Source organism: Acipenser ruthenus, chromosome 2, assembly GCF_902713425.1.
Source record: "Acipenser ruthenus chromosome 2, fAciRut3.2 maternal haplotype, whole genome shotgun sequence".
NCBI classification, from domain to species: domain Eukaryota; kingdom Metazoa; phylum Chordata; class Actinopteri; order Acipenseriformes; family Acipenseridae; genus Acipenser; species Acipenser ruthenus.
This window is the reverse complement of record NC_081190.1, coordinates 66449719-66476235: the sequence shown is the minus strand read 5'-3', so window position 1 is coordinate 66476235 and position 26517 is coordinate 66449719. Positions and strand designations below refer to the sequence as shown.

At 36.6% G+C, this 26517-nt stretch overlaps 1 protein-coding gene across 5 annotated transcripts in view; it reads left to right on the top strand.

Moving 5' to 3' along the window:
• inpp4b (inositol polyphosphate-4-phosphatase type II B) overlaps nucleotides 1–26517 on the top strand; it is a 211291-nt gene that overhangs the window by 174073 nt on the left and 10701 nt on the right. For 4 of the 5 annotated variants that reach the window (XM_058999292.1, XM_034015249.3, XM_034907006.2 and 1 more), the window contains 2 exons: nucleotides 7769–7923; nucleotides 19762–20225. In XM_058999292.1, the coding sequence (XP_058855275.1) occupies nucleotides 7769–7923; nucleotides 19762–19936 (330 nt within the window). In that variant the 3' untranslated portion in view covers nucleotides 19937–20225. Of the gene's footprint in view, nucleotides 1–7768; nucleotides 7924–19761; nucleotides 20226–26517 lie in introns of those variants that run through there. The other variant, XM_058999293.1, reaches the window with a different exon arrangement.

Sequence of the window (26517 nt, the reverse complement as noted above, 5' to 3'; positions counted from 1 at the left end):
CAGAGGCAATCGCTAAAAAAAAAAAAAGGTGCCTATAATATTAAACAAACTGTTTTATAACGTATTAATGCATTTCCTTATTTTATTTATCTGTATGGCTTTATATTGAAGTTGTAACATGTTCATTGAGTTTAAAAATTTAATGTAAAATATAAAGTAATGTAATTAATTTGCGATACCTCGAGAAAAATGTGCCGATTAAGAACCCTGTAGAACACACACGTGGTTGTACAGTAGGTCAAAATAACATTGCAGTTAAAATGGAAGGCTCTTTTTTAATGTCTGCCCCATTACCATTAGAGATTGTACAGTATTTAAATTGAGATTACTCATGACTTCGAGGTTAATGTTGCATTTTACCCCCTGAAAATACATTTTACTCTCTCAGTGTTCAAATTAGAGGGTAAATTACTCCCAGACCCAAAACCTGGAGTGCTGCCTACAGTAATTTGTATTTCCTCTTGCAACATCAATAAAAACTGAACTGTACTTGTTCTGAGGGTCCTTTCATGCTCAGCTTGTTTGTTTTTGGATAGTTACTATAAATGTTTAATAGGAGAGCAGAAAATGATGAAGAGGCTGAGGAATAACTAGCAGTTCATAATAATAATATTCTAACTGAACTGATGTTTAATCAAATCCTTTATAAATGTATGACTGACTGACTTAAGTCCATTAATCTTACAGGTCAGGCAGCATGTGCATACTCTGAAAAAATGCCCAGGCAGCAAGATTCTGATGGGAAAAAGGTCTTTAGGACTGCATGTTAAAACATAACAATGATAATAATAATAAAGTGCAGAGGTCGTTAATCAGCACAAAAAAAAATCTTTGCTTTAGAACAGATGTTAAATTTTAATATCCTGTTTAATTCTTAATGGTCACTAAATTATTAACTGGAAATGCATTTCCCATTTTAGGGGCTGAACAATTCCACATGCCTTTTTTCACAAGAATAGCGTGCAAACGAGGTTATGGAAGCAGTAATTTATTATTATTTTTTATATATATAAACTTGACAGGTGTTAACTGGAATTTCAGCAGCAGAATCAAAGCTGCACACCTCTTTACACAGCTGATTTTATTACCTTTGTTTTCTTCTTGTAGCCTCATCTTTGTAGCAAAATGAATTAACGGTTCTTCGTAAAAATGAAATCTTTCTGCAAACAGTATGACTTTGAGCGCAGATCAAGGCAGGTATCCTGCAGTCAGTAACAAAAACCGTACAATTTACTTAAATACCGACTCCTTGGAAGTCTAGCAGAGGCAATGATGTAGAGCATTATTACTGCAGATCAGCTATACAACCTTCACTCATCTTAGTTTATATCAAAGTAGCTGCATGAAAAGCTCTGCAAAACAGTGTTAAGCAAAGGTTTCAAATACAGTGTCAAGAAAACACAGTTTGGAGAAGGGGAGTAAAAATAAAGTTATCACAGCTCTGCAGAGAGTACATCACACCAACAGTACTGTTCCTCTAGGCTGTGCAAACTACAGTACATGCAGTGTGATTGTAACGCGATTCACGCAGGATTCTTGTGTTACTATAGAGTGAGCGCCAAGTGGACAATGGTCCGTGAAAGTAGAGTGAAGCTTGAGTGAAGGACGCGTTGAGATCGAGTGTCGTTGTGCATTGAGAGGGGCGCTGTGAGCTAAATGCTTGTACAGCACTGCTCTTTACAGAGTGTCACTTCAGCAGTGATTTTTTTTCTCTTCCTCTTTTTAAAACGATTGGTCGACATGTGGGGCATGTTGTCCATATACTCCTTTGTGAAAACTTGTGAAAAGTAATCATTTAATATATTTGCTATTTTTTTTTCTTCGTCTATGATTTTGTATCTCTTAGACATTTAACCTCCTCTTTGAATGTTCTCTTGCTTGAACAAATACAGTTCTGCAAAAGGAGGTTAAAACCAAAAAAACAGAGCAAGCTATACACAAATAATAGTAGTTATAGTGGCTAAAGAATCCAGTGTACTTTCGGTCTTTTTTGTGTCCATAAGTTTTATTAAATAAATAAATAAAATACATTGAAATTCTGTTTTTAAAATTATTTTTAAGTATTCACTGCAACAGACACAATAATAACCTTTAAATTATAAGTGTCACAATCATCCCACCTATTGCTTTTAGAGTTTGGATAAGAGGGTCCTAGGCATGGGCATCCACAGAATTAATTCTAGGGGGGGGGCAAGATGTTTAAAACTAGTCGGCGTAACGTGGTATTGTATCGCATAATAATTACACTTCTAAGCCTCATTTACAACTCAGACTTAAGCTACCATAGGTCCTGATGGCAGCAGAGATCCTTATCATTTTCAGGTTGCATTTACACTTTTCAAAGAAAAACAACCACAACCAAGTAAAGCAGGAAGTGTAAACTACAAGACAAAAAATGCCACCTACAAACAAACAAATACAAAAACAGCACGATACTATGATAGTCACCATGCATAGGTCTGTGTGTCTCAGAGCCGAAGCACTAACACACCTAACTAGAGGTACAGTATTACAATCTTGTAAATGGCCAGCAGCAAGCTGTTTAATTATACTCAGTTTAAACTTAAGCATAACTTACTTAGTGAGTTGGGTGAAAAGTATAAAAAGGGTTTTATTGTAGAAGACATGAAAACAAGTTTCCTGCTTAAACATGTTATTTATAATGAATAACTATATTAGCAGTATATAATAATATTATTATTTATTTAGCAGACACCTTTAACCAAGACAACTTACAGAGGCTAAGCTGTGAACTATGCAACAACAATCACTGTTGCAGGGTCACTTAAATTAGGATCTCGGTTTCACACCTCATCCTAAAGAAAGAGCACAAGGAAGTTCAGTGACTTGCTAAAGGTCACAGAGTGAGTCAGCGGCTGAGCTGGGATTTAAAGCCAGGAACCTCCTGGTTCCAAACCTTTTCTTTAACCACTGGACCACACAGCCTCCACAGAATATAACTAACAGACAATAAAAAAAAAAATTAAAGAAAAAATAACTTGTAAAAACATTTGCAACTTAAGTGGTCTGCACCATCACACACAAAACAAAGCAAGAAAAATATATTGACAGTTGGGCATTCACACTGTAAGACATTTGATTTAATACACTGCTTCAAGCAAATGCATTTAAAATTAGATGATTTAAGTGCAATGCACAAAAAATAACTTTGGTAAAGGTACAGAAAGAACATTAATACAAATGTATTTACCTTTGTATATGTTGCCCTTTGTGAAAGAAAGAATGCTTTAAGTTGCTTGCAGACCCATAGAAGAAGAATAAGCACAAAGCTCCTCTTATTAATGCATGATGTCATAATAGTTTTTGTAAATGCACTTTAGAACTGGGAGATGCAAGACGTTTCTTCACCAAACTTCCTGAAAAGCTGTGCGCTGTGAACTCTTGAGAGCTTGCATTGTTTAAGACTCCCACAGAACTACAGATCTGAGAGTAGACTGACATTTCACCATTTTACATTTACAGAAATTTACTATAAATGCAGTGTTGTTTTAAACACCAAATATTAATATGTTTGTATTACCAGTAAAAGCACCATCTTTGGGCCATCCCCTTCCTAACCTAAACATTTCAGGCTAAAACTCAAAATTTTCTCAGCGGTGGGCCTCTTGAAAGGACGAGATTAGACAGAATTAAATGTAATTGTGACAGAACGGGCTTAAAATTGCAGTACTTAAATGCAACGGTGCAATACACATTCTAACTCCTTTCATGTCTATCAATTGCTATTTATATAGACATTTCAATGACCGTTGCTGTTTTGTAATTCAGTGTTATTCCCTCAAACACCAATGCTAAAAATGAACACACAATAGGTAGATAATTATTAGTTTTGCTCAAATTCTTACACCCAAAAAAAAAACTGAGCAAGTAGCTAGAACATGGTTCAAGTTGCAGCTGCCTGCATTATGAAACGAGTAGGAGAGATAACATAATAGTGAACGAAACACAATCTTGAGAAGTACATCGATTTCTGTTTTCATTTATTTATGTGTAATACATTATCACTGCCTTACGTTCTGCTTTTTAACTAGTAAAACATGTGCTTTCATGAAAGGGGTTAGAATGTGTATGCTTAAAAACAGTTTACCTTCTTTTTTTCCTGAATTGAGTGGCCAGCAATGCACCATAACAAAACTGCAAATCCTTTGCAACTGTAAATTTCAAGAACTGTGAAACTATTTAGTCTCTCAAATGTAAACATCTAACATTATGTACATCAAGCTGTTCATCATTGTGATTGCAGAGCACTCTCCTTTGCCTGACGAAGTTTCTATTTCAAGTTTTTTTTTCCCAAAGCCACGTTGTTTGTAAATGTACAGGTTACAACAGTTAGCAAAGTACAGTTGCATAGACACTGCAGACCGAACAACTAATATAGTTATTACACTCAAGCCATGGGTAAATCTTCAGCCAGTTTTCCTGAAAATCTATCTTTTTTAACTTTCTCTTCACTGACATTGCATATTTGTGCTGTTGTATCATGTAAGACAGGGGGGTTAAATCCTCCCTGCAGAAAAAACATGTGCATAGGCACATTTTGGGTTTGTTTTGTTTAATTGTTTAATTCATTGTTTAATTATTCGATTGTTAATTATCCCCTGCACCTGTCTATGATTATAAATTAGAGCCAGGTGCAGGGTATTTAAAGAGTGCAGTCAGTCTGCTCAGGGCTGCTGATGTGTGTAGAAGCCCTGGTGTGCTGGTGTGCTGGTGTGCTGGTGTGCTGGTGTGCTGGTGTGCTGGTGTGCTGGTGTGCTGGTGTGCTGGTGTGCTGGTGTGCTGGTGTGCACAGCTGTAAAACAAAGGAAAAAGCTAGTGTGAAGCCTTTTTGTGTGTACTGTTTTGTTTATTTTGATACAGGTAAACAGCTTAGCTGTCCTGTCTTTTAGTTTAGGTTCCTGTTTTGTTTAGTTAGTGCTCAAAAAGAGCTTGGTGTTTGTTTTGTTTATTTTTGTTTTTGTGTGTTCATTAAAATTAGCGCAACCGTGCTTTAAAAATCAATTTCTGTGCCTGGGTCAATGTTTTTAAAGGGGCAACGAACCGCAGAGGTGTGATTCTTTTACAATCACTAAGGCTGTATTTTTTCATGGTGAGCATGGATGTCACGATTTTCATGAATTAGAACCAGTGACATGTAATAATAATATCCAATTCTCCGTGAAAATCTCAATTTTTGAAAGAATAATATTTAACATGATTAAACGCAATGCATTGAATGAGTTTTGTAAAACTACCCTGAATGTTTATTTTTTGCAAAACTACCCTTTGTATTTTTTCATTATGAAAGTTTGTTTTTAAATTTGGATTTTTTTTATACCATTTTATTTTTACAATGGAAAAGCGACCTATATTTTATTTCTGTGTGAATCACTCAGAAAACATTGATTTGTGTTTGTTTGTTTGAATTCAAATTTCATCAACATAATAGGCTCTCTGTATTTCTTTTTTGTTGTTTTATGATGACCTTAACTTCATGCCCTGACATGCAATGTGAAAATAACTTTTATCTAAGAGTAAATAGAAAATATGAAACAAGTGTTAATTATTACACATGATTAGGGTGAATCTTTTTTTTTTTTTTTTTTTTACCTTGCTCAATTGAATAAGCCATTGCTTAAAATCACAACACTGTGGAGAATATGGCCCTACAGTCCCTCAGCATTTTACATAGTCTATCACATCCACCACGCAAGTTGATTTAGTGCTTCCCATAAGCAGCGTGGCATTGATGGCTCACCAGAGGCAAGATATCAACCTGTGACAGAAATAGGATTGAAGAACATGGCCATGTTCTGTGCTGATAAATATGTGGGACCAGTAAAAGAGATAGAATCAGTAATATAAGGCAACTTATTCAAATGTATTTTATTTACCAGGCCAGTTTTTTTAAAGGTAAAAAGAATAAGCATGAATTACAAACGTCTTAAAACAGGTCAGACATGCCAATAATGATAGCCTGAGCACAAGTAATTCTAAGTGAATGCATTGTAGTCCTTCTGTTATTTTAAGAGTTAATTGCTCAGCATTCAGGTGAACCTTTTTCTGTTCCAGTTGACTTGGGATTTCAAACAGTATGCTCACACTGCATTTCATGCAATCCTTTTTTTCTTTTTTTTTTTATCATTCGCTGCTTTAGAGTGAATTATTTGAGAGAAATTGTTTCAGGTATTTTAGCCGTGGAATACAAAGATATTTACTTAGGGGTCTTCAGATTCTGATTATGTTTTCAGACCAGGTATGTAAACACTGGCATTTTTTCAAATACACTGTCACCCTTAATAACTAAGCTGACGGAGAAGTGTAAAGATATAGCAAATCTACAGTCACACAATTAATAAAAGTGCAGTAATCCGTCGCATATCCGACTGCGGTGGGACCAGAGTAAGGGCGGAGATGTAAAAAGGCAGATAAATGAATCCTGTTTTAAAGACCATTATACACAGCTGTAAGTGATTATATTCACACTATTATTGTTCTGAGATTCAACTTTTATTAGGGAGCTCCCCTAAATGACTTGTTTAGAAAGATATAGGGTATTAATGCTTGTGACAGGGTAGCCGTCTGCCGTGTGAGTGCATGCATTCGCTGCCGAGTGACAGGCAGGAGATCGAGACTGAAGTTAAACGTTGCTGAAGAGCTTGATCATGGCGGATAAACAGTTAGGGTGTATATGTAACGGGTGGATAGAAGACGGATTACTGTAATAAAATGCTGTGAATATAATGTATGTTCGCAAATATAATTTATTTAGCAGACGCCTTTATCCAAGGTGACTTACAGAGACTAGGGTGTGTGAACTATGCATCAGCTGCAGAGTCACTTACAATTACGTCTCACCCGAAAGACGGAGCACAAGGAGGTTAAGTGACATGCTCAGGGTCATTCAATGAGTCAGTGGCTGAGGTGGGATTTGAACCGGAGACCTCCTGGTTACAAGCCCTTTTCTTTAACCACTGGACCACACAGCCTCCTATAAATATAGCACACAGAACACTGCCATGTGTGTGGGTGTATGGCTTATGTTTTTTTTTTTTTTTTATTATTGCAATGTGTTGTATAGTACATGTATAGGGTAATAGACTATATGTTAAAAGAAAATAGTAACTCTATTTAAGTTCCATAGCAAACAGACATATGTATGAGCCTGTCTTCTGTGTTTAATGCTTGTTTTGCCAGGTTATTGGTGAACACTTGATGAAGTCAGCTACAGTGCTCCTCCTTTATAATGCTGCAGTCGGGAGCCATAGTTATAAGACTGTGCTATTTGTGCACCGCCTTCTAACGAGAACACACATGTAATGGCGTTCTGATGCAAATGTGAGCAACGACCAGACTGCCTTGTAACCTGTTCCACAGTGTAAGAGCCACATTATAATGAGGTCTCACTGTTTTATATGTAGTACCTGTTTATGCAGAGTAATGTTAAGTGTTTGACCGTACTGCTATTGTTTAAATTATTAAAGCACTCCCAGTCCATGGCATTTATATTTAAATAAAAGCAAAAGTCACTTTGATGCGCTGTTATAGATGCTAGTTTCCCTCACCATCGTAGGCAAAGGGACCAGTTCTAATAAACGTGGAATTCAGATCAGTTGAGATAACCAAATCATGTATTCTCTTGAGAATAAATATCTTTCTGAGCAACATGTATTGTGACTCATTATGTACATGCGGTAATAAAATAGGCTGCACACAACATAAATTAAGTGGATTTAAAGCATTAACAGGATCCTGATGTTTTTGGTAGATTTGCCGCAGGATGAATGGAATCCGCTTTACCAGCTGTAAAAGTGCCAAAGACAGAACGTCCATGTCCGTCACGCTGGAGCAGTGTGCGCTGCTGAGGGACGAACATGAGCTGAGCAAGGACTATTTCATCCGAGCGCTGGACTGCATGCGTAGGTAAGTTTTGTCTTCATCCTCTCACCTGCATACTGGACCTGCATGACAGTCGGAAAATATATAACAGGTGGAAACCAAACAGCTGATCATGGATAATGCATCATTCATAAAAGGTATAACCAGCAAAACCTTACTGCTGCATCTCATTTCCCGGTGATAGAATCTCATGGGTTAACATTCACCCCATGACCATATTATTCATAAAGTATAATGGAATTTTGAACTAAGTCAATTTTGTTCCATTGCATGGGGACTGAGAACAGAATACTGGAAGACTAGATAGACTCCTTGTTAGATACAAATGCTTCAGGCCCACATAGATGTTGTGGTAATTGTTAGGGCATGTTAGACCATTTATAATAGAGTATCAGCAGTATAGTTTCTATAGGAAATAACAGGTGTTTTAAACATTTAGCAGTGTAATTCAGAACTTGTAGTTTTATTTGTTTAAGTGCTGTAGTTCATATCAAGTCTTGGGAAACAGCCTGGAAATTGGGGGCACACAATAAGTGGGATTGATTATTAAAACATTTTTTATATAATTGAATAACATTTAACTTTAAAAGGTTAACTTAAACTGTTGACTTTGTTCATTTCTCTTGTTATGCTGATAAAAGCATTTATGCCGCCAACATCTTGTTTAATGGTAACATTAGAGTATAAATAGTGCAAGTACACAGTCTGCTGTTCAATTTAGATTGACCCACACATGAAGGGGTGCAGTAAGCCATGAGCTTGGGGCCTAGCCATTGCAAAACATTAATCAAAGGTGGTAGAACAATGTTTAATCTTTTAAAAATAAATATGAGATGGTGTGTAGTTCATCCCTTTTTTGTGTTGTATATTTTATGTTCGTAGGTTTGAATGAGCTGGCACAAGAATGAACTGGCATCTGTTAAGTTCAAGTTACATTTAAGAACAAGTTATGGTTAACAAACCATAAAACATATGTGCTGGTACAATAGGTATATCTATGTACTTCTATTGTACTAAAGTGTAAATTATTGTCACTTAAAATGAAGCATTACCATACTTTTTGCTGGTTGTATTTACCAGGACATCACAGCTAGATGGCAGCATTGCCTCTCTTTCCCCTTGAAATACAGAGGTTTAGAGGTTTTTGTGAACCTTTGACTGAGACTAGTTGACGGAACATCTCTTAGTAAATATTTACTTTTACTCCAGAAAGTGAAAGTAAAGCAACAAGTCATTTGGCAGGACTCTGAGTACACAGCCTAGGATTAGGCATTCTTAGAAGATGGTAAACATTAAAGAAAAGTCCTACAGAATGCAATATGGCGTAAAGAGGTGTTTTTGACCCAATGTATCTCACAGCATTATCTCAAATGCATGCATACATGTATGAGTTTCAGGCATAGTTAACCGTGAGTAACATTCAAATTTGGGTTTGAAAAATTGAGTAGTTTTGCTATCAAAAATGTAGGTTTAAATGGGAGAAAAAAGGTTTGGATCCATAACGTGAAAGTTCAAAACTCTAAATCCAAAATAAGTAAAAATGAAAACTCACAATCCAAAACTCAAAATTGAAAAATCTAAAAATACAAAAAGTTTAAAAAAATTCAAAATATCTAATCCAAAAGTTTAAAAGATTAAAAAAAAATATATATATCTATATAATTTGAAGTACAAGTATAATCATTTAGTATAAAAGAAGATAAAATATAAACACAACCAAATTTAAACAGGTTTAAATGTACTAAACTTGCTGTGGTCCAAACAGGAAAATTACATTTAACATTTGTTGCAGTATTATTATTATTATATTTGTCAGCAGTGTAATGGAATGAATTAAAATGAAATGTTCTGAACCCAGACAAGTGTTCACCATTCTACAGTGTAATTTAATGCTTACACTCTGAATGCCCATATACAATGCTGAAGAATTAACACTGGTATATTTGGGACATAAAAAGTATTTTAATACAATTTGCATGAGCTCTCTTTATTCCTTCCAGGTTTAGGGAGAATTCAACTTGTCACAAGCCCATGCTAAGTAAAGTTAGTTTATTTAATTTATATTCAACTTTCCAGCAGTGTCTGCATGCAGTAATGTACAAAAATGAATCTAAAGATACTTGATATGTATTTTACATCAGGAACCTAGTAAATACACACAAACAAACGTATTAATTATACAGTGTATAGATATATTTGTTCATACAAAATATTAATTACTGTCTATCATATCTTTAAATACATGCTATAGTTAAACAAGTTTGCAAGACAATCCTGAAATGTGTTACTTTATCTTTGTACCACAAGCATAGATTATATAAATATTAAGAGTTATTATTTACTTGGCCTTCATTTGATGATGTTCAGCGGCGTGGATCTGGGAAAATGTTTTCTTGATAATTAGTTATATCCTAAAATTTGGGTGTAATCATAATTTTAGCTTTCCCACCCTTATTTTCCAGTATTATGGGCAATGACACTCCTCAAGGTGCAAATTGAGATGTCTCCATCAACGCTTATGAGAAGCTTGCTTTTAACTCTGAATAACATTATAGTTTAAAACATCTACATGTTTATTTATACCTTCTTGTAAACTATATTGAAACACTATGTAACACAATTTTTGTTCCTGGGTAGTAAGTGTTATTTCCTAATTGCTTATGCCTCAAAAGTATAGAAAATAGCTATTATTCCCCACAAACTTTGCTTTTGTGACCAGGACAGTGATATTTTGAAATTTACCTATTTCCAATGAGAAAACGGGCGAATTTGTGTCTTTTCGTTCACATAGTGAATCCAAATTAACATGTATTTATACTATAGTAATACAAAAATGACTACAAAAGATTTAGAAGTGAGTAGTTTTTCGAGATTTACGATTATACTGTAAATCACTTTCACGAATCAGCCCCCAAATGTAGTCTCCCATCATGTTCTCGTTATACTGTCCTTCATTAACAGCTCATCCAGGAGCCTCAAAGCCGTGCTGCTCCATAATGGTAACAAGTACCCGTCTCTTCCCCTGGCTCACTCGGTGCACCTCAAAGAGGATAACAACAGCATCAAGACCTTGCTGGACGCCTTGAAGTATGATGAGTACGGCTGGGACCCCCGGAAGGTGCTGATGCCACCACTGCACATCAAATTGGGCCTTATGAAACAATTTGTCAGAGCTCTAGATAAGGAGTCGGCAGCCTTCAAGTACCTTCAAGACTTCTTCCCTAAGCTGTCTGAGGCAAAGGTCAGCCGGTGTCTTCGTCGGACCACAGATAAAGAAGATCCTGGAGTGCAATGAATTCCCCAAGAAGCTCACTAGTAAGGAGAAAGCGGCTTGGAACAGCTTTGTCGCAGTGGTTCGGGGCTTCCTGGGCAATCACAAAGCTGAAAACTATGTGGAGCTGGTTGAGACTCTGGTGAAGAAATACGGCACAATGGGCTGTAGGATGCCCCTCAAAGTCCATATCCTTGATGCTCATCTTGATAAATTCAAGGAGAACATGGGAGCGTACTTGGAGGAGCAAGGCGAGCGCTTCCACCAGGATATACTGGACTTTGAACGCCGCTACCAAGGACAGTATAACGAGAACATGATGGGAGACTACATTTGGGGGCTGATTCGTGAAAGTGATTTACAGTATAATCGTAAATCTCGAAAAACTACTCACTTCTAAATCTTTTGTAGTCATTTTTGTATTACTTTAGTATAAATACATGTTAATTTGGATTCATATGTTGTTTTTTTCTGACTTTATGTGAACGAAAAGACACATTCGCCCGTTTTCTCATTGGAAATAGGTAAATTTCAAAATATCACTGTCCTGGTCACAAAAGCAAAGTTTGTGGGGAATAATAGCCATTTTCTATACTTTTGAGGCATAAGCAATTAGGAAATAACACTTACTACCCAGGAACCAAAAAAAAAAAAAAAAAAAAAATTCTTGCACGGTGAAATTATCTATATTTTAGTACTAAATGTGATTGTACAGTGCAGTTCTTTGCATTTCTGAATATTACTAAATACTTTGTATATTATTTAGTATACAAGGGGTAGACTGTCTGAGCTCTCCAGACAGCTCACCTCTGAATAGGTGATCCTAAGTGATCATCACAGGGTGTGTTGCCATACTTCAGGAGCGATAGATCTGGGTACTTTCCATGTTCCATGACCTTTCTCACCTTGTTGTCATCACCATGGTGCTTGATGTGTTCCCTTATAAAAGTTTACCAGAGTAATTTTGCCATTTTCTTCTGCTTTTTCCAAGATAATACTGTGCATTTTTTTACAACGGTTTGTCATGCTTTTGAATATGCTTTATCCTGCTTCCACAATGCTTTATTACAGTTTGTTATTCTTTTACTATGGGGAAACTTTTAAAAGGATGAGATGCATCATTTCGATCTCATGTGGCTTTTTGGTGTTCTGGTTTCTGTATTTGGTGCAGTGGCACACCTGGCGCTATACCTGTCGTACACAGAGTTTAGAATGTTCACACGCACAATTAAATTCTGATTTATCAATCTTGCATAAGGCACTGGTACGCACGTTTCTAAAGTAATAAATGTTAGTAAATCTCAATGTCACTAATTGTTTGCACATGGAAATTTGCATCTAAAATGCCCCTGTATAGCCTGATATGGTAAATGTAGTCATTTGTCACGGCTCTTTCTCTGCGAGTGCCCACACTGCTGTTCTGAAGAATAAGTGAATCGTGGGTTCCGCCTGCCCATTTAGCCATAGCATTTAGTAGACAGAGTCGGGCATCACATATAACCTGCACATTAATTGAGTGGTACTGTGTCATGTTCACAAAATGAAATTCATTCAATGTCGGTGCTTTAATTGCTATTTGGGTGCAGTCTATAGCACCAACAGTATTGGGGAACCCAGCAATTAAATGAAAATCCATTTTTATTTCAGTCTGCTGTCCGTCAGTATAAGGAAACTGAATGTACTGAGGACAAAGGGCAATGATTGTCCAAAACCACTGGCATCAATGCACTAAAGAGGCTTGTGAAATGCCACTTATGTCTCCGATCTGTCTTTGAAAGGTACCAGTGGCCAAAAAGCCAAGAGTAGGCAGGACTTGTATATGTGCAGGAATGGGATGAGTGCGCTTGGTTGGTCTGTGTAGCCTAGGTCCCAACATATCGCACAATTTCAATAGGACTTCCTTGGAAAAGCGGCATCTTGCAAAAGGTGTTTCTGTTCTTTTGTGCAAAGAAGTCATAACGATCCCTAAACACTCTCTCTTGACGAAAGCAAGGTCTTCCAAAAGGGCGAGATCAGCCATTTAAGTGGTTTACAATTCTGTGAATTTATAGTAAAAATGTTTACGTGTTAATAGGCTGCACATCTGTTTCTACTTACTATATTATTTTGCCATTCACATTGCACGACCCAAAGGACTAACAACAACATTGTTTTCTATTCCGTTTGCAATACTCATGGTGGTGATAATCAATACTGTATTATATTATAATAATGATATTAGGCTAATTATATATACACATCAGTTTTCAGCTATACACGCAATTGTTTTTCATTATGCAGCGATGGTATATCTTTATCCTGAATAACAGGGTGTGGAAGGGTGGGGGTATTCACTGACGCGAGAGACAGAAGATGGTATTTGAGAAAACCACACAGGTGTCCAGTTTTATTTATTTATTTTCTTTATTTATTTTAGCCCACAGAGGGCGCTGTTGTCTGTGGCCTGGATACCGGCAACGGTAATCAGGACCACAGGGTTACCAACACAGGTATACGCAGGCGTCACTCACAGGTGCTCAAATAATAATGAAAACTAATTTATATATCCATTTCAATGACCATTGCCATTTTGTAGTTCGGTGTTATTCCCCCCAAAACACAAACGCTAATAATGAACACACAATAGGTAGATAATTATTAGTTTTGCTCAAATCTCACACAAAAAAAAAAAAAAAAAACCTGAGTAAGTAGCTATGACATGGTTCAAGTAGCAGCTCCATGCGTTATGAAACAAGTAGGAGAGATAACATAATAGTGAACGAAACACAATCTTGAAGTGCATTGATTTCTGTTTTCATTTATTTATGTGTAATACATTCTCACTACCTTACGTAGTTCTGCTTTTTAACTAGTAAAATGTGTGCTTTCATGAAAGGGGTTAGAATGCTTAAACAGCATACCCTTTTTCCTGAATCGAGTGCCCAGCAATGTACCATAACATCCTGTAAAACCTCTGAACAACTGTAGATTTCAAGAACTGTGAAACTATATAAAGTCTCTCAAATGTAAACATCTAACATTATGTATGTCCAGCTATGGGTAAATCGTCAGCCAATTTTCCTGAAAAATCTATTTTTTTTTTTTTTTTTTTAAACTTTCCCTTCACTGACAGCGGTAATTTGTGATGTATCACTAAGGCTGTATTTTTTCACGGTGAGCATGGATTTCACTGTTTCCATGAATTAGAACCTGTGCAGTGTAATAATAATATCCAATTCTAGGTGAAAATCTCGATTTCTGAAAGAATGCTATTTTTAGCATTTAAAAATGCATTGATTAAACGTTCTCTTCACCCACGGACAACATGTTATATGAAATCCAGTTGAACTTACTTACCCTAAATTATGAAACGCATGGCACAGAGGGGTTTAAAAAAGCTTTAATTACAGGACAAGGACAAGCATATTTAGTTCTGGCTGACAGTTTAGTAAAAATACCCTGAATGTGTTTATTTTTTTACCAAATTACCCTTTGTATTTTTTCATTATGAAAGTTTATGTTTTTAAATTAGATTTTTGTTATACCATTTTATTTTTACAATGGAAAAGTAACCTATATTTTATTTTTGTAACAATTAGTGTGTGAATCACTCAGAAAACATTGATTTGTGTTTGTTTGAATTCAAATTTCATCAACATAATAGGCTATCTGTATTTCTTTTTTTTTATGAATGAGTATGAAATCGCCTTGGTGCCCTTCGGTTGGATTTATGTTTTGCCTTTCTGCCCCCTAGAACTGCCTTGGTGCCCCTGAATTTTCATGCCCAACGAAGGCAATATTGCCCTGCCCTTCATGACCTTAACTTCATGCCCTGTATGGGCAAAAGTTTTGCATCATCCTAGAATTACCTCATTTTGCTTCATAAAGTCGAATGAAACCTGCTGAATAATGTTACGTTAACATAATAAATTACATAACGCTTTGTAGTTTTAAGAATTTGTAGGATTAAGAGTTCAAATGCACAACGGAGCAAATGTGGAGTAGTGGTTAGGGCTCTGGACTCTTAACCGGAGGGTCGTGGGTTCAATCCCAGGTGGGGAACATTGCTGCTATACCCTTGAGCAAGGTACTTTACCTAGATTGCTCCAGTAAAAACACAACTGTATAAATGGTTAATTGTATGTAAAAATAATGTGATATCTTGTAACAATTGTAAGTTGGCTAAGAAAATAACCAAATCTGTCGGCTAAGAAAATAAATAATACAAGCCTGCGTGTACTATCCCAACAACCAAGCATTCTGAAACTGTCCATATCTGGGAATGCTTTTCTGCCAAAGGCACAGGATCCCTACACGTTTTACCCAAGGGGACAGCGATGAACAAGGACTGCTACCTGAAAACACTCCAAGACCACCTCCTCCCTACGGATCAGAACCATTTTCCCAACGGTGATTTCTACTTTCAAGATGACGGAGCACCTTGCCATCGAGTCAAACAAGTGAAGCAATGGTTAGAAGACAACAGTATCACGCCACTTCAGTTATGGCCTGGAAATTCACTGATAGGACAGGAAATCAGGAAAAGTCAACTATGCAACCAAAAAAAAATGGAATCAATTGTAAAGGCTGCATGGAGGAATCGAAAGGATACTCGACCCTTCAGCGCCTCATTGAATCCATGCCTGAGAGGATTAAGTAAATCTTAAAACACAATGGGATGCACTGCAAATACGAAGTACTACTATTATGGAATCCGGTAGACTTCTGCAGTATAAATTGTAGTTTCTTTGATTACATGATAAATAAAATCTCATTATGTTCATGTTTATTTTTATTTTTTTAAATGATGTTTCAATTTTAAAATTCTAGGGTGATGCAAAAAGTTTGGCCATTCTGCATGCATGCCTGTCCAGAATATGAAATCACTTGCTCTGCGTTTTACATTTTCCAATGCCCATGTCGACACTGTGAATTATTAATAACATTTCAGATCTCATTGTATTTGGTATTACGATTTGATGGCCTTTTATACAACATCCCATCATATGCAGCAATGCTTCTGGTTTCTTATGTTGAAAGCTAGCGTTGTCACATTTCAATATGCATCATTTTACAACAACTGATATCTGAAAAACAGTAAATGCTAAATTGTAGAATATTTAGTTTTTTATGTCCACCTTTTAGAGACATTGTACCTTCACCATCAGTGAATTATCAAACAATAAAAACAGAAATAATGTAAAAATAACAGACACATGACATTTCCCCTTCTTGTACTGGACAGAGCAATCTTAAGCAGAAATATGTTTGATCTTTGATGCAGTTGGTGTCTTTTTTTTTTTTTTTTCTTTGAAGACAATTTAAAGAAATCATGCAGCTCTATGCAGTATGTTCAGTCATTTATTGGAAGCAAACAGGTAGTGCATCAAAAAGGCAAACGTATGCTGTTTGTTTTTAAGTGATACAAAATATGTATATTTATACTATTCTTTCAGAAATGGGAATTTACATATAAAAAGTCAATGGGTATATTTCACGGAAATTGTGATAACCGTGAATAAAATACTGCCTAACTTATGGCTATCCTTAAGTATAGGAATGCCCTCAAATTGGATGTTTTCTACACAGACATTACCTTTGCAAAGGTTAGGCAGCTTCAAATGTCATTTTATTTATTTATTAACTTTCCTTTTTTTATGATATTTACAATGATGCACACCAAGAGTCACACCTTCATTTGATTCATAGCTCTCTAAAATGATATGTTTAGTATTTATGACCACTGCGTTTTGTGTTGCTAGAATGTTAAAACAAGCAAACAGTATCCAGCTTTATTTTCTCTCACTTGTCTGCGACACCACTGAAATTACATCTTCTCCCCGGATCGGATTCTTTGAAATTCAGCAAGTATTTACTGCTCTGTAAGAAGCTGGGTTAAGTAACAGAATCATCTATCTATATGCATTTGAAACAGGATATTGGGAGGGGGGAGGGGGGGGGGGGGGGGGGGGCTCAAATGTATTAAATAGGGAACAGTGCAGCTTGAAATGCTGTGCTGTATATAGCGTGACCAAACTATAGCACTAAATAATAAATGTACGTATCAACTGTATTGTATACTGAAACATTATTATAGCATGGGTAGTGTAGCTTTCCAAACAATAAAATAACATTATCAAAAGGATGTCCTGCATTACAAATACAGAAAACAAACTTGGTAAAAGTACAGTGTAACATTCTTTCATTTCTTTTTAATGCGTCTTTAGTTCTGGCAGTTCTATGACCAATGCTGTTGTCATCATCAGCTGAGTTCTTCTTTATCATTAGATAACTGTCTCAATGTGGTTTTGTGAAGCACAGGTGGGATTATACCTGTCACATTTCTTTTGAAGTTGATTTTCTCTTAAGGAAGTAAGGCTAAAAAAAAAAAAAAAAAAAAACAACACGAAGCATACACAAGATTAATGAAACCTTTTCCTGTAAGTTCTGAATAAGCATGCATCAGAAATGCTGCCTCACTAGTTAAACCAGCAGCAATCCACATTGATTAACATCTCTTTTGCCCTTTTGGAGCCTTGATTATGTTTGATATTAAATGTGACTAACAGAGACAGTGTCCCATCACTAGCTTCTTGGGCGCATATGTATGTTTACAGAAGCGAGACAAACACGCTACCAGGTGTGTGTTGTTTACTGGGAATCAAAGCTAAGGAGTGGTTGGCTGCAGTTCTTTGATAGGCCCGGTGGGAGTGTCTCAGGCTGAGAGCCTGAGACACTGAGATCTTTTTTGGTGGTAAGCAAACAAAGAAACAAAAAAGCAAACATCTGTGTTTGTAATTCAATTCACTGGAATGGAACACGGATTAGTTTAAGGTTTAAATCCCACTTTAAAAGTACAGTACAACCTCAGGGTTACGAACCCTTTGGGAATGGCGGTTGTTCATAACTCTGCCTGTAACTCAGAAAATTAGTTTTCAATGGTTAATAAATGTGTACACCTGCTATCTACACCCTCAATCTGGTGAATAATACAAGGATACAGCACAGTAATGAAATACTCATATGTTTAAAGTCTTTAAAACAGTACCATAAATGGAAAAAGGCTCAAATGAAGTTACCATTGAAATTGTAACTGTAGCAAAAACACAGATTTAAATGTCCATGAAAACCTGGGTTAACGTTGTGCTTGTTTTAAACAAAATTTATTTGCAGCTTGCTCATTCAGCCTCCTTTTGGCTTGAAAAAAAAAACTGTGCTTTGTTTAAAACTAAAATGTTCCCAGTAAAATTGCCCATACTTGCTTTGAAATCTGCCTCATCTTTCTAAATACATTTGTTGGTACAGTAATTGCCTTCTCCATGACCAGCACGCTGCTTATGTAGGAGCGCCTATCTGGTTGCATTATTGAGTGATCGCATACTTCCGGTTGAAAGTGGGGGTTTGGTAGACCGGTCAGTTCGTAAGTTTGGTGTTCGTAACTCTGGGGTTCTACTGTAATTGTTAGAAAGTGTCAGCTCTTGGATTGTTTCACCTGGCTCATTAATGTTAACATTTGCTCTTCTTTTGGTACATAATATTTCCATAAAAAATATCAGACCTTTTGATGTTTCCTGAAAAACTTTTATGATAGATCTTGTGTTAATGTGACAAGCATATTTAGGGGCCTGCATTTTTATAAAACTATATCTGTGGGGCAATGCAACTTCAAGATTAAGTTGAAACACTCCATTACCTGTGCTTTTATTGGTTATTCTCTGGCCTGCTTGAACTATATCTATACAGCACAAACCCTGGCTGTACCTGTATCTGTCATGCCATCCCAGGTATGCAGATGCCTTTTGTCTTTGTCTCTGTCTAAAGTTTAAGTTGTACTTGCTATAAATAATAACCAATGGGGACTATATTGTTGTTTCTAGTCTACCCATATGTTTGTCTTAAATGTTTCCTTCATGCCATCAACGTGCTAGTTCCTTGTTATATTCCTGCTCTTGGATAATTTGACTTCATTTTTCTGATGCAAACATCTTTAGCGCAAGGCTAGTGCAGTGAATTGTTTTGAGCTTCACGATGCACGGTTAAGTATGATATCTGTCCTATTAAAGTTACTCAATCTTCAGTGAATTAAAGGACCACACACTTCTACAACAAAGGGAGCATCTTCTATGATATTTGTGAATAACGCATAATCTTGGCCTATTGACAGTACTCTATCCCGTTAACGACCTGTACAGGACTTTGGAAAATAATGATCCTTAATACAGTACATGAATACTTTGAGACTTGCTAACATCTTACAGACTCCATGCCCAGGTGTGAGATTCAGATGAAGATTGCAAATTATAAATACAGCATGTATGGTCTTAGTGCTAATATAGTGAAGTGAGGAGACTGTTTGTGCTATACTTTCAAGCTGGTCAGAAAATGGTGTTGCTTCATGCTCGTATTTGTCACATTGCATGGCTTTCACATATTCTATTCCATCTTGGCAAAACCCTGCAAAAGACTATTTGTCATGCATTTTTGTTCTGCTTCTGGTCTGTCTCACATCTGCCTACTTGCCATGCTAGTCTGTAAGTGTTTTCAGACTGATTTATAGTGGACTAGTGTTACTAACCCGCTGGTGTTCTGTCTGTTCTTGACTTGTTTAACAGTAGGCACACCCAGGGAGGCCTGAGTGAATGGGAGGACCCTGAGGCTGGCTCTGTAGCTGATAACAAGCCAACTTCCCGCCACTTCTATCCTATCGCACTCCTGCTTGTCAGCTCCCACTTGCTGGTTGTGTGGCTGATTTTAAGTCTTGCTTTACTCCTTGCCAAGTATCAATAAACTGCTGTTTGTCTTGTTTAATGTTTACAATGCAGTAATTATTTTTAATTTAGCTTATTTACAATATAAGCAGTGACTAACAAAAAATATATACAAATTGAAAAGAAACTCTAATTTTGTAATTCAACCTTGGAATCCACCTGAAAGTTATTTTATTATTGTTTGTTAAATTATTGGGTAACAAAGACAAGGATGGACACATTCTATTTCATCAACTTACCAAAATGGATTGCACACATAGCTTGTAAATGTCTACCACACAATTTAAATAAAATGTTTATCTTTGTAAGTTTGTCTTTAAAATAATGCAATGGTGCGCTTCGTTCTTGATAATAAGCAGTTAAGAATGGATAATATAATATAGGGGTATGATTTTTAACAAGTGAATATAATACCACGTTTCCATAAACCACATAACCCGGGTACATGCTCAAGTTGCCCCCCTCCCACCCCATTTCCATGTTTTTAAATGACTTGAGTTGGCTTCCTCTTCGGGCGGGAGCCCAAATTATCTAGTCCGATTTCACTCCTCGAGCTGGCCTGAATTCTACTGTCTGAATTCAGGCTGAGAGGAAATTACATCACTAAATGTCAGTCAGAAATGTTGTAGGGGGCAGGAACATACTGTATAACGGGACATTTTGGCTGGTATTAAATTTGGCAGATTTGCTACCTTGGGGGATTTTTAGTTTTTGCATTGCCATTTTTCACGAAGCACGTTCACAAAGAAATGCATCACAGTTTTTATTATTATTTGTTTATTTAGCAGACGCCTTTATCCAAGGCGACTTACAGAGACTAGGGTGTGTGAACTATGCATCAGCTGCAGAGTCACTTACAATTACGTCTCACCCGAGACGGAGCACAAGGAGGTTAAGTGACTTGCTCAAGGTCACACAATGAGTCAGTGGTTGAGGTGGGATTTGAACTGGGGACCTCTGGGTTACAAACCCTTTTCTTTAACCACTGGACCACACAGCCTCCAGTTTTGCATTTATATTTAATTCCAAAAGCATTCAAATAAATGTTTACTTAATGTAATATCTCTTCTAAAAATACTCGTTAATGTATCTATAAAAATGTCACTACAACTTGGAGAACAACAAAGAAGGCCTTCTAATTAAGGTACTGGTAAACTTTTAAGATAAGCATTTGTTGTCTCTCAGTTTTAAAACTTAGCTATGGTTCACAACACAGTGAAATGATCACAGTATCTTGTAATTGTATGACAGTATTGCCAATTGTGAAAACAATATAATGCCGAAACGAAAATGCTTTAATTTGCTTTGAAATTTCAAACTGGTTAAACACTGGTAAAATCAGCTCAGTTACAGTGCAGATCCTAAATTTGTTTTGTTCAGTAGTATTATCTACAACGTATCAACAATAACAATCAAACATTTTGTACAGACTCTCTAACAAGTCTGGCATAAACAATTTTGGCTGTTATTTAATTTAAAAAAAAAACACAAAAATGCTTAATGTAGCCACCAGGTTTCTGATTGCATCAGATTTTCAGATCAATTCCAGATTTAAATCCTTTGATGGAAATGTCCTGTCTACTTTTAATTCTCAAGCAAATTGGCTTCATCGCTGCCCATTCTCATATCCACTTTGACATCTGACACATTATTTTCCTTGTCCAGCACTTCCTTTAACGTGTTCTGCATATTAGTCTGCAAGAGGGCGGGATCGCTACCAGTACTGTATGCAACCGTCTGAATGGTGGAAGTATTATTGCCGATCCAATCAAAACCATCAGTAAAGCCAAACTAAATTCTCCACCAAAATGTCCTGTTATATGGTAATTGTACACCATTTTTACTGAATAAAAAGATTTGAAAACATTAATACAAATAAGGCTTTTCTTTGACGGATGCTTTTTCTTGATATATAGATTATGTATTGATATAGCGCTAAGTATATGCGAAAAAATATCTAGATTGATTTATCTTTTAAATCGGTGATAATTTGACTAATACCATCTGCAGCGAATATATGTCTTGACATTTAACTCACAAGTATTTCTGGGGAAAAGCTGTAGTATTTCCTGCCCAACTGACGTGATAACACGGAAAAGCATGGAAACATCTCCTTTTTCACCAACTTGAGTTGTCCATCAACTCGAGTTCTGGGAGAATTGAGGCCAATTTGAGCGCACTCAAGACAACTCGAGTTGGCTGTCTATGGAAACGAGGTATAACACTGCTTAACAATATTTCACTGTTTTGTGTCTTAAAAGCACTGCTTTTTTTGGGGATTGTTTAGTAAAGACATGTAACTGGCCTCCCGTGGAGACAAAATGCAGTCTTTTATGAATAGTATAATACATACCTCTAACTAAATATTTTATTTTTTAGCAGTCCTTTTATTTATTTTAACAGATGCATTATTTATCATTTAACACAATTAATGCATGTATTTTCATAAAATGTATTCATAGTTTGAGTATTTGTTTTTAATACATTCCCATCAATTTTGTATAACAGTTAAGGTTATTTTAACATTGTGTATTAAGCATGTCAAATGTCTATAGCTGCTGCATTCGAGTTTGAAATCTTACTTGTTTTGAGTCAAACAGCCATTTGTTAAGCTAAGTGCTTTTATTGTTGGATCATTTGCTCCAAATATATAAAAGGCTTGGGATGGCAAATCACACTGTATTTCTTCACAAATCTTAAGGACAAGTCCTAATTAATGACTTGTTGGTTCCGAACAATCAAAGGTTGGTCTAATTTACTGTTGCTAGAGCCAGTATCTCTGAGATATGGGAGAAGTATTTTGTGTCTTGTCCACTATTGAATACTTCAGTCTAGTAATTTGCTTTAACACCACACACCCCCAGCCCGCTGTTGAGAAAAACTTTATATGTTGTAACCCAAATTGATACGACACAGTCTGTTTTGTAGCAGTAAATTTAAGTGTCAGTTTAGATAAGGTACTATGAATGAATGGGGGTAACTTATATACCTTAGGTAAACCACACAAGTTATAAAGACAACATAAAGTAAAAAGTAGTTTGTACTTTGATTACTTCAGGGTTGACATTGAGAGGAGGGAGTCCAGCGCTGTCAAAACCATGTGTTTTACAGATCATAGCTGTCCAACATGTTCAATTAAAGAGCTATACTGATGACCAAGGAGTTCTTAAAAAGCCAAACAATACTAACAGAAAAAAAGACTAATGTAAATCTGTTTAGTTTGCTCAGAACAAGAATCTGACTGAATAGTAGCAAAGAAAGTGAGTTGGTCTTGTCAAACAATGTTGAAAAAGAAAAAACAGTCTCATGGGGGAACTCAGTGTACCATATTTTAAAGGGTTTGGATTATGAAAAAAGAAACAAACAGCTGTGAAAACATGTTTTCCAGTAAACCCAATACTATACAGTGGTTTGCAGAAGTATTCACCCCCTAACAATAATGTCATATTTTTTTTGAATTACAAATAATGTGTGTGCAGTTTTTCAAATTAACTTTTTTTATTCAAAGCTGTAGTGGTTAAACTGAACACTGTTATATGCGGAGGAGGTTAAATGTCAGCAAAACTTGCAAAGAATGTACAAAATGAAATGTACTGGTTTCATAAGTATTCAGCCCCTTAAGTCAGTACTTGGTAGAAGCACCTTTTGCAGCAATTACTGCTATGAGTCTTTTTGGATAGGTCTCTACTAGTTTTGCACAGTAGGATGGTGAGATTTTTGCCCATTCTTCATGGGAAAATTACTCCAGTTCTGAGTTTGTTGGGGATCGTCGATGGGCTGCAATCTTCAAGTATCACCATAAATTTGATTGGATTCAAGCCAGGACTTTGACTGGGCCACTCAAGAACATTAATTATTTTCTTGTTCAACCACTCCAGTTGGCTTTGACTTTGTGCTTCGGGTCATTGTCCTGCTGAAATATGAATTTCCTCCCCAGTTTCAGACTTCGCTGACTCGAACAGGTTCTCCTCAAGGATTCGCCTGTACTTTGCACAATCCATTCTCCCCAATATCCTGACAAGCTTCCCAGTCCCTGCTGAAGAGAAGCATCCCGATAACATGATGTTGCCACCACCATGCTTGACAGTTGGGATGGTGTTGACTGGGTGATGTGCAGTGTTGTGCTTGTGCCAGACGTAACACGTGGAATTTAGACCGAAAAGTTCAATTTTTGTCTCGTCTGACCACAAAACCTTTTTCCACATGTCTGCAGGATCATTTACATGCTTTTTCGCAAACTCCATATGTGCTTTAAGATGAGGCTTTGAGTAATGGCTTCTTTCTTGCAATCCTTCCATACAGGCCAGCTTTGTGTAGGGACCAACTTATTGTTTATATGAACACTGACTTCCACTTCTTAATGATGGACTTCACTGTGCTGAGAAGGATATGCATTTTTTAACTTTATCAATGGAGAGTAGTTTGTGTAGATTCTACATGTAAAGTCATTCTACATGTAAAATTTGAAAGCATCGTGGAGTACGCTCAGGTGCCAACAAAATGTGAAAACTTTGCAGGGGGGTGAATACTGCTGCAAACCACTGTGTGTGTGTGTGTGTGTGTATATATATATATATATATATATATATATATAATTTATGTGTGTATATATATACTGCATATATATACAGTACTGTGCAAAAGTTTTAGGCAGGTGTGAAAAAATGCTGTAAAGTAAGAATGCTTTAAAAAATAGACATGTTAATAGTTTATATTGATCAATTAACAAAATGCAAAGTGAGTGAACAGAAGAAAAATCTACATCAAATCAATATTTGGTGTGACCACCCTTTGCCTTCAAAACAGCATCAATTCTTCTAGGTACACTTGCACACAGTTTTTGAAGGAACACGGCAGGTAGGTTGGCCCAAACATCTTGGAGAACTAACCACAGTTCTTCTGTGGATTTAGGCAGCCTCAGTTGCTTCTCTCTCTTCATGTAATCCCAGACAGACTCGATGTTGAGATCAGGGCTCTATGGGGGCCATACCATCACTTCCAGGACTCCTTGTTCTTCTTTACGCTGAAGATAGTTATTAATGACTTTCGCTGTATGTTTGGGGTCGTTGTCATGCTGCAGAATACATTTGGGGCCAATCAGATGCCTCCCTGATGGTATTGCATGATGGATAAGTATCTGCCTGTACTTCTCAGGATTGAGGAGACCATTTATTCTGACCAAATCCCCAACTCCATTTGCAGAAATGCAGCCCCAAACTTGCAAGGAACCTCCACCATGCTTCACTGTTGCCTGCAGACACTCATTCGTGTACCGCTCTCCAGCCCTTCGGCGAACAAACTGCCTTCTGCTACAGCCAAATATTTCAAATTTTGACTCATCAGTCCAGAGCACCTGCTGCCATTTTTCTGCACCCCGGTTCCTGTGTTTTCGTGCATAGTTGAGTCGCTTGGTCTTGTTTCCACGTCGGAGGTATGGCTTTTTGGCCGCAAGTCTTCCATGAAGGCCACTTCTGACCAGACTTCTCTGGACAGTAGATGGGTGTACCAGGGTCCCACTGTTTTCTGCCAATTCTGAGCTGATGGCACTGCTGGACATCTTCAGATTGCAAAGGGAAGTAAGCATGATGTGTCTTTCATCTGCTGCAGTAAGTTTCCTTGGCCGACCACTGCGTCTACGGTCCTCAACGTTGCCTGTTTCTTTGTGCTTTTTCAAAAGAGCTTGGACAGCACATCTGGAAACCCCTGTCTGCCTTGAAATTTCTGCCTGGGAGAGACCTTGCTGATGCAGTATAACTACCTTGTGTCTTGTTGCTGTGCTCAGTCTTGCCATGGTGTATGACTTTTGACAGTAAACTGTCTTCAGCAACCTCACCTTGTTAGCTGAGTTTGGCTGTTACTCACCCAGTTTTATTCCTCCTACACAGCTGTTTCTGTTTCAGTTAATGATTGTGTTTCAACCTACATATTGAATTGATGATCATTAGCACCTGTTTGGTATAATTGTTTAATCATACACCTGACTATATGCCTACAAAATCCCTGACTTTGTGCACGTGTACCTAGAAGAATTGATGCTGTTTTGAAGGCAAAGGGTGGTCACACCAAATATGGATTTGATTTAGATTTTTCTTCTGTTCACTCACTTTGCATTTAGTTAATTGATAAATATAATCTATTAACATGTCTATTTTTGAAAGCATTCGTACTTTACAGCATTTTTTCACACCTGCCTAAAACTTTTGCACAGTACTGTGTGTATATATATATATGTGTGTATATATATACTGTGTATATATATATAATCTGCAGCTGATGCATAGTTCACACACCCTAGTCTCTAAGTCACCTTGGATAAAGGCGTTTGCTAAATAAAAAATAATAATAATAAACAAATATTATTTGGGCCTGGCCTAAGATTTACTTTTGTAAGATGTATCATCGCTTGTAAATAATAATGATAAAAGTATATCTTGTTATTTTTACTTTTAGAGATGTTGCTGCAACTCTTAAATATATGAATAAATAAAAATATTTATGTATGATTTTATGATGTATTTTTTTTTCCTTGGAACTTGGATGAAATGCACTGTAAAGTATAGCTTTTATAAGTTAGAATGTGGAAACTGCGAAGCAACACAA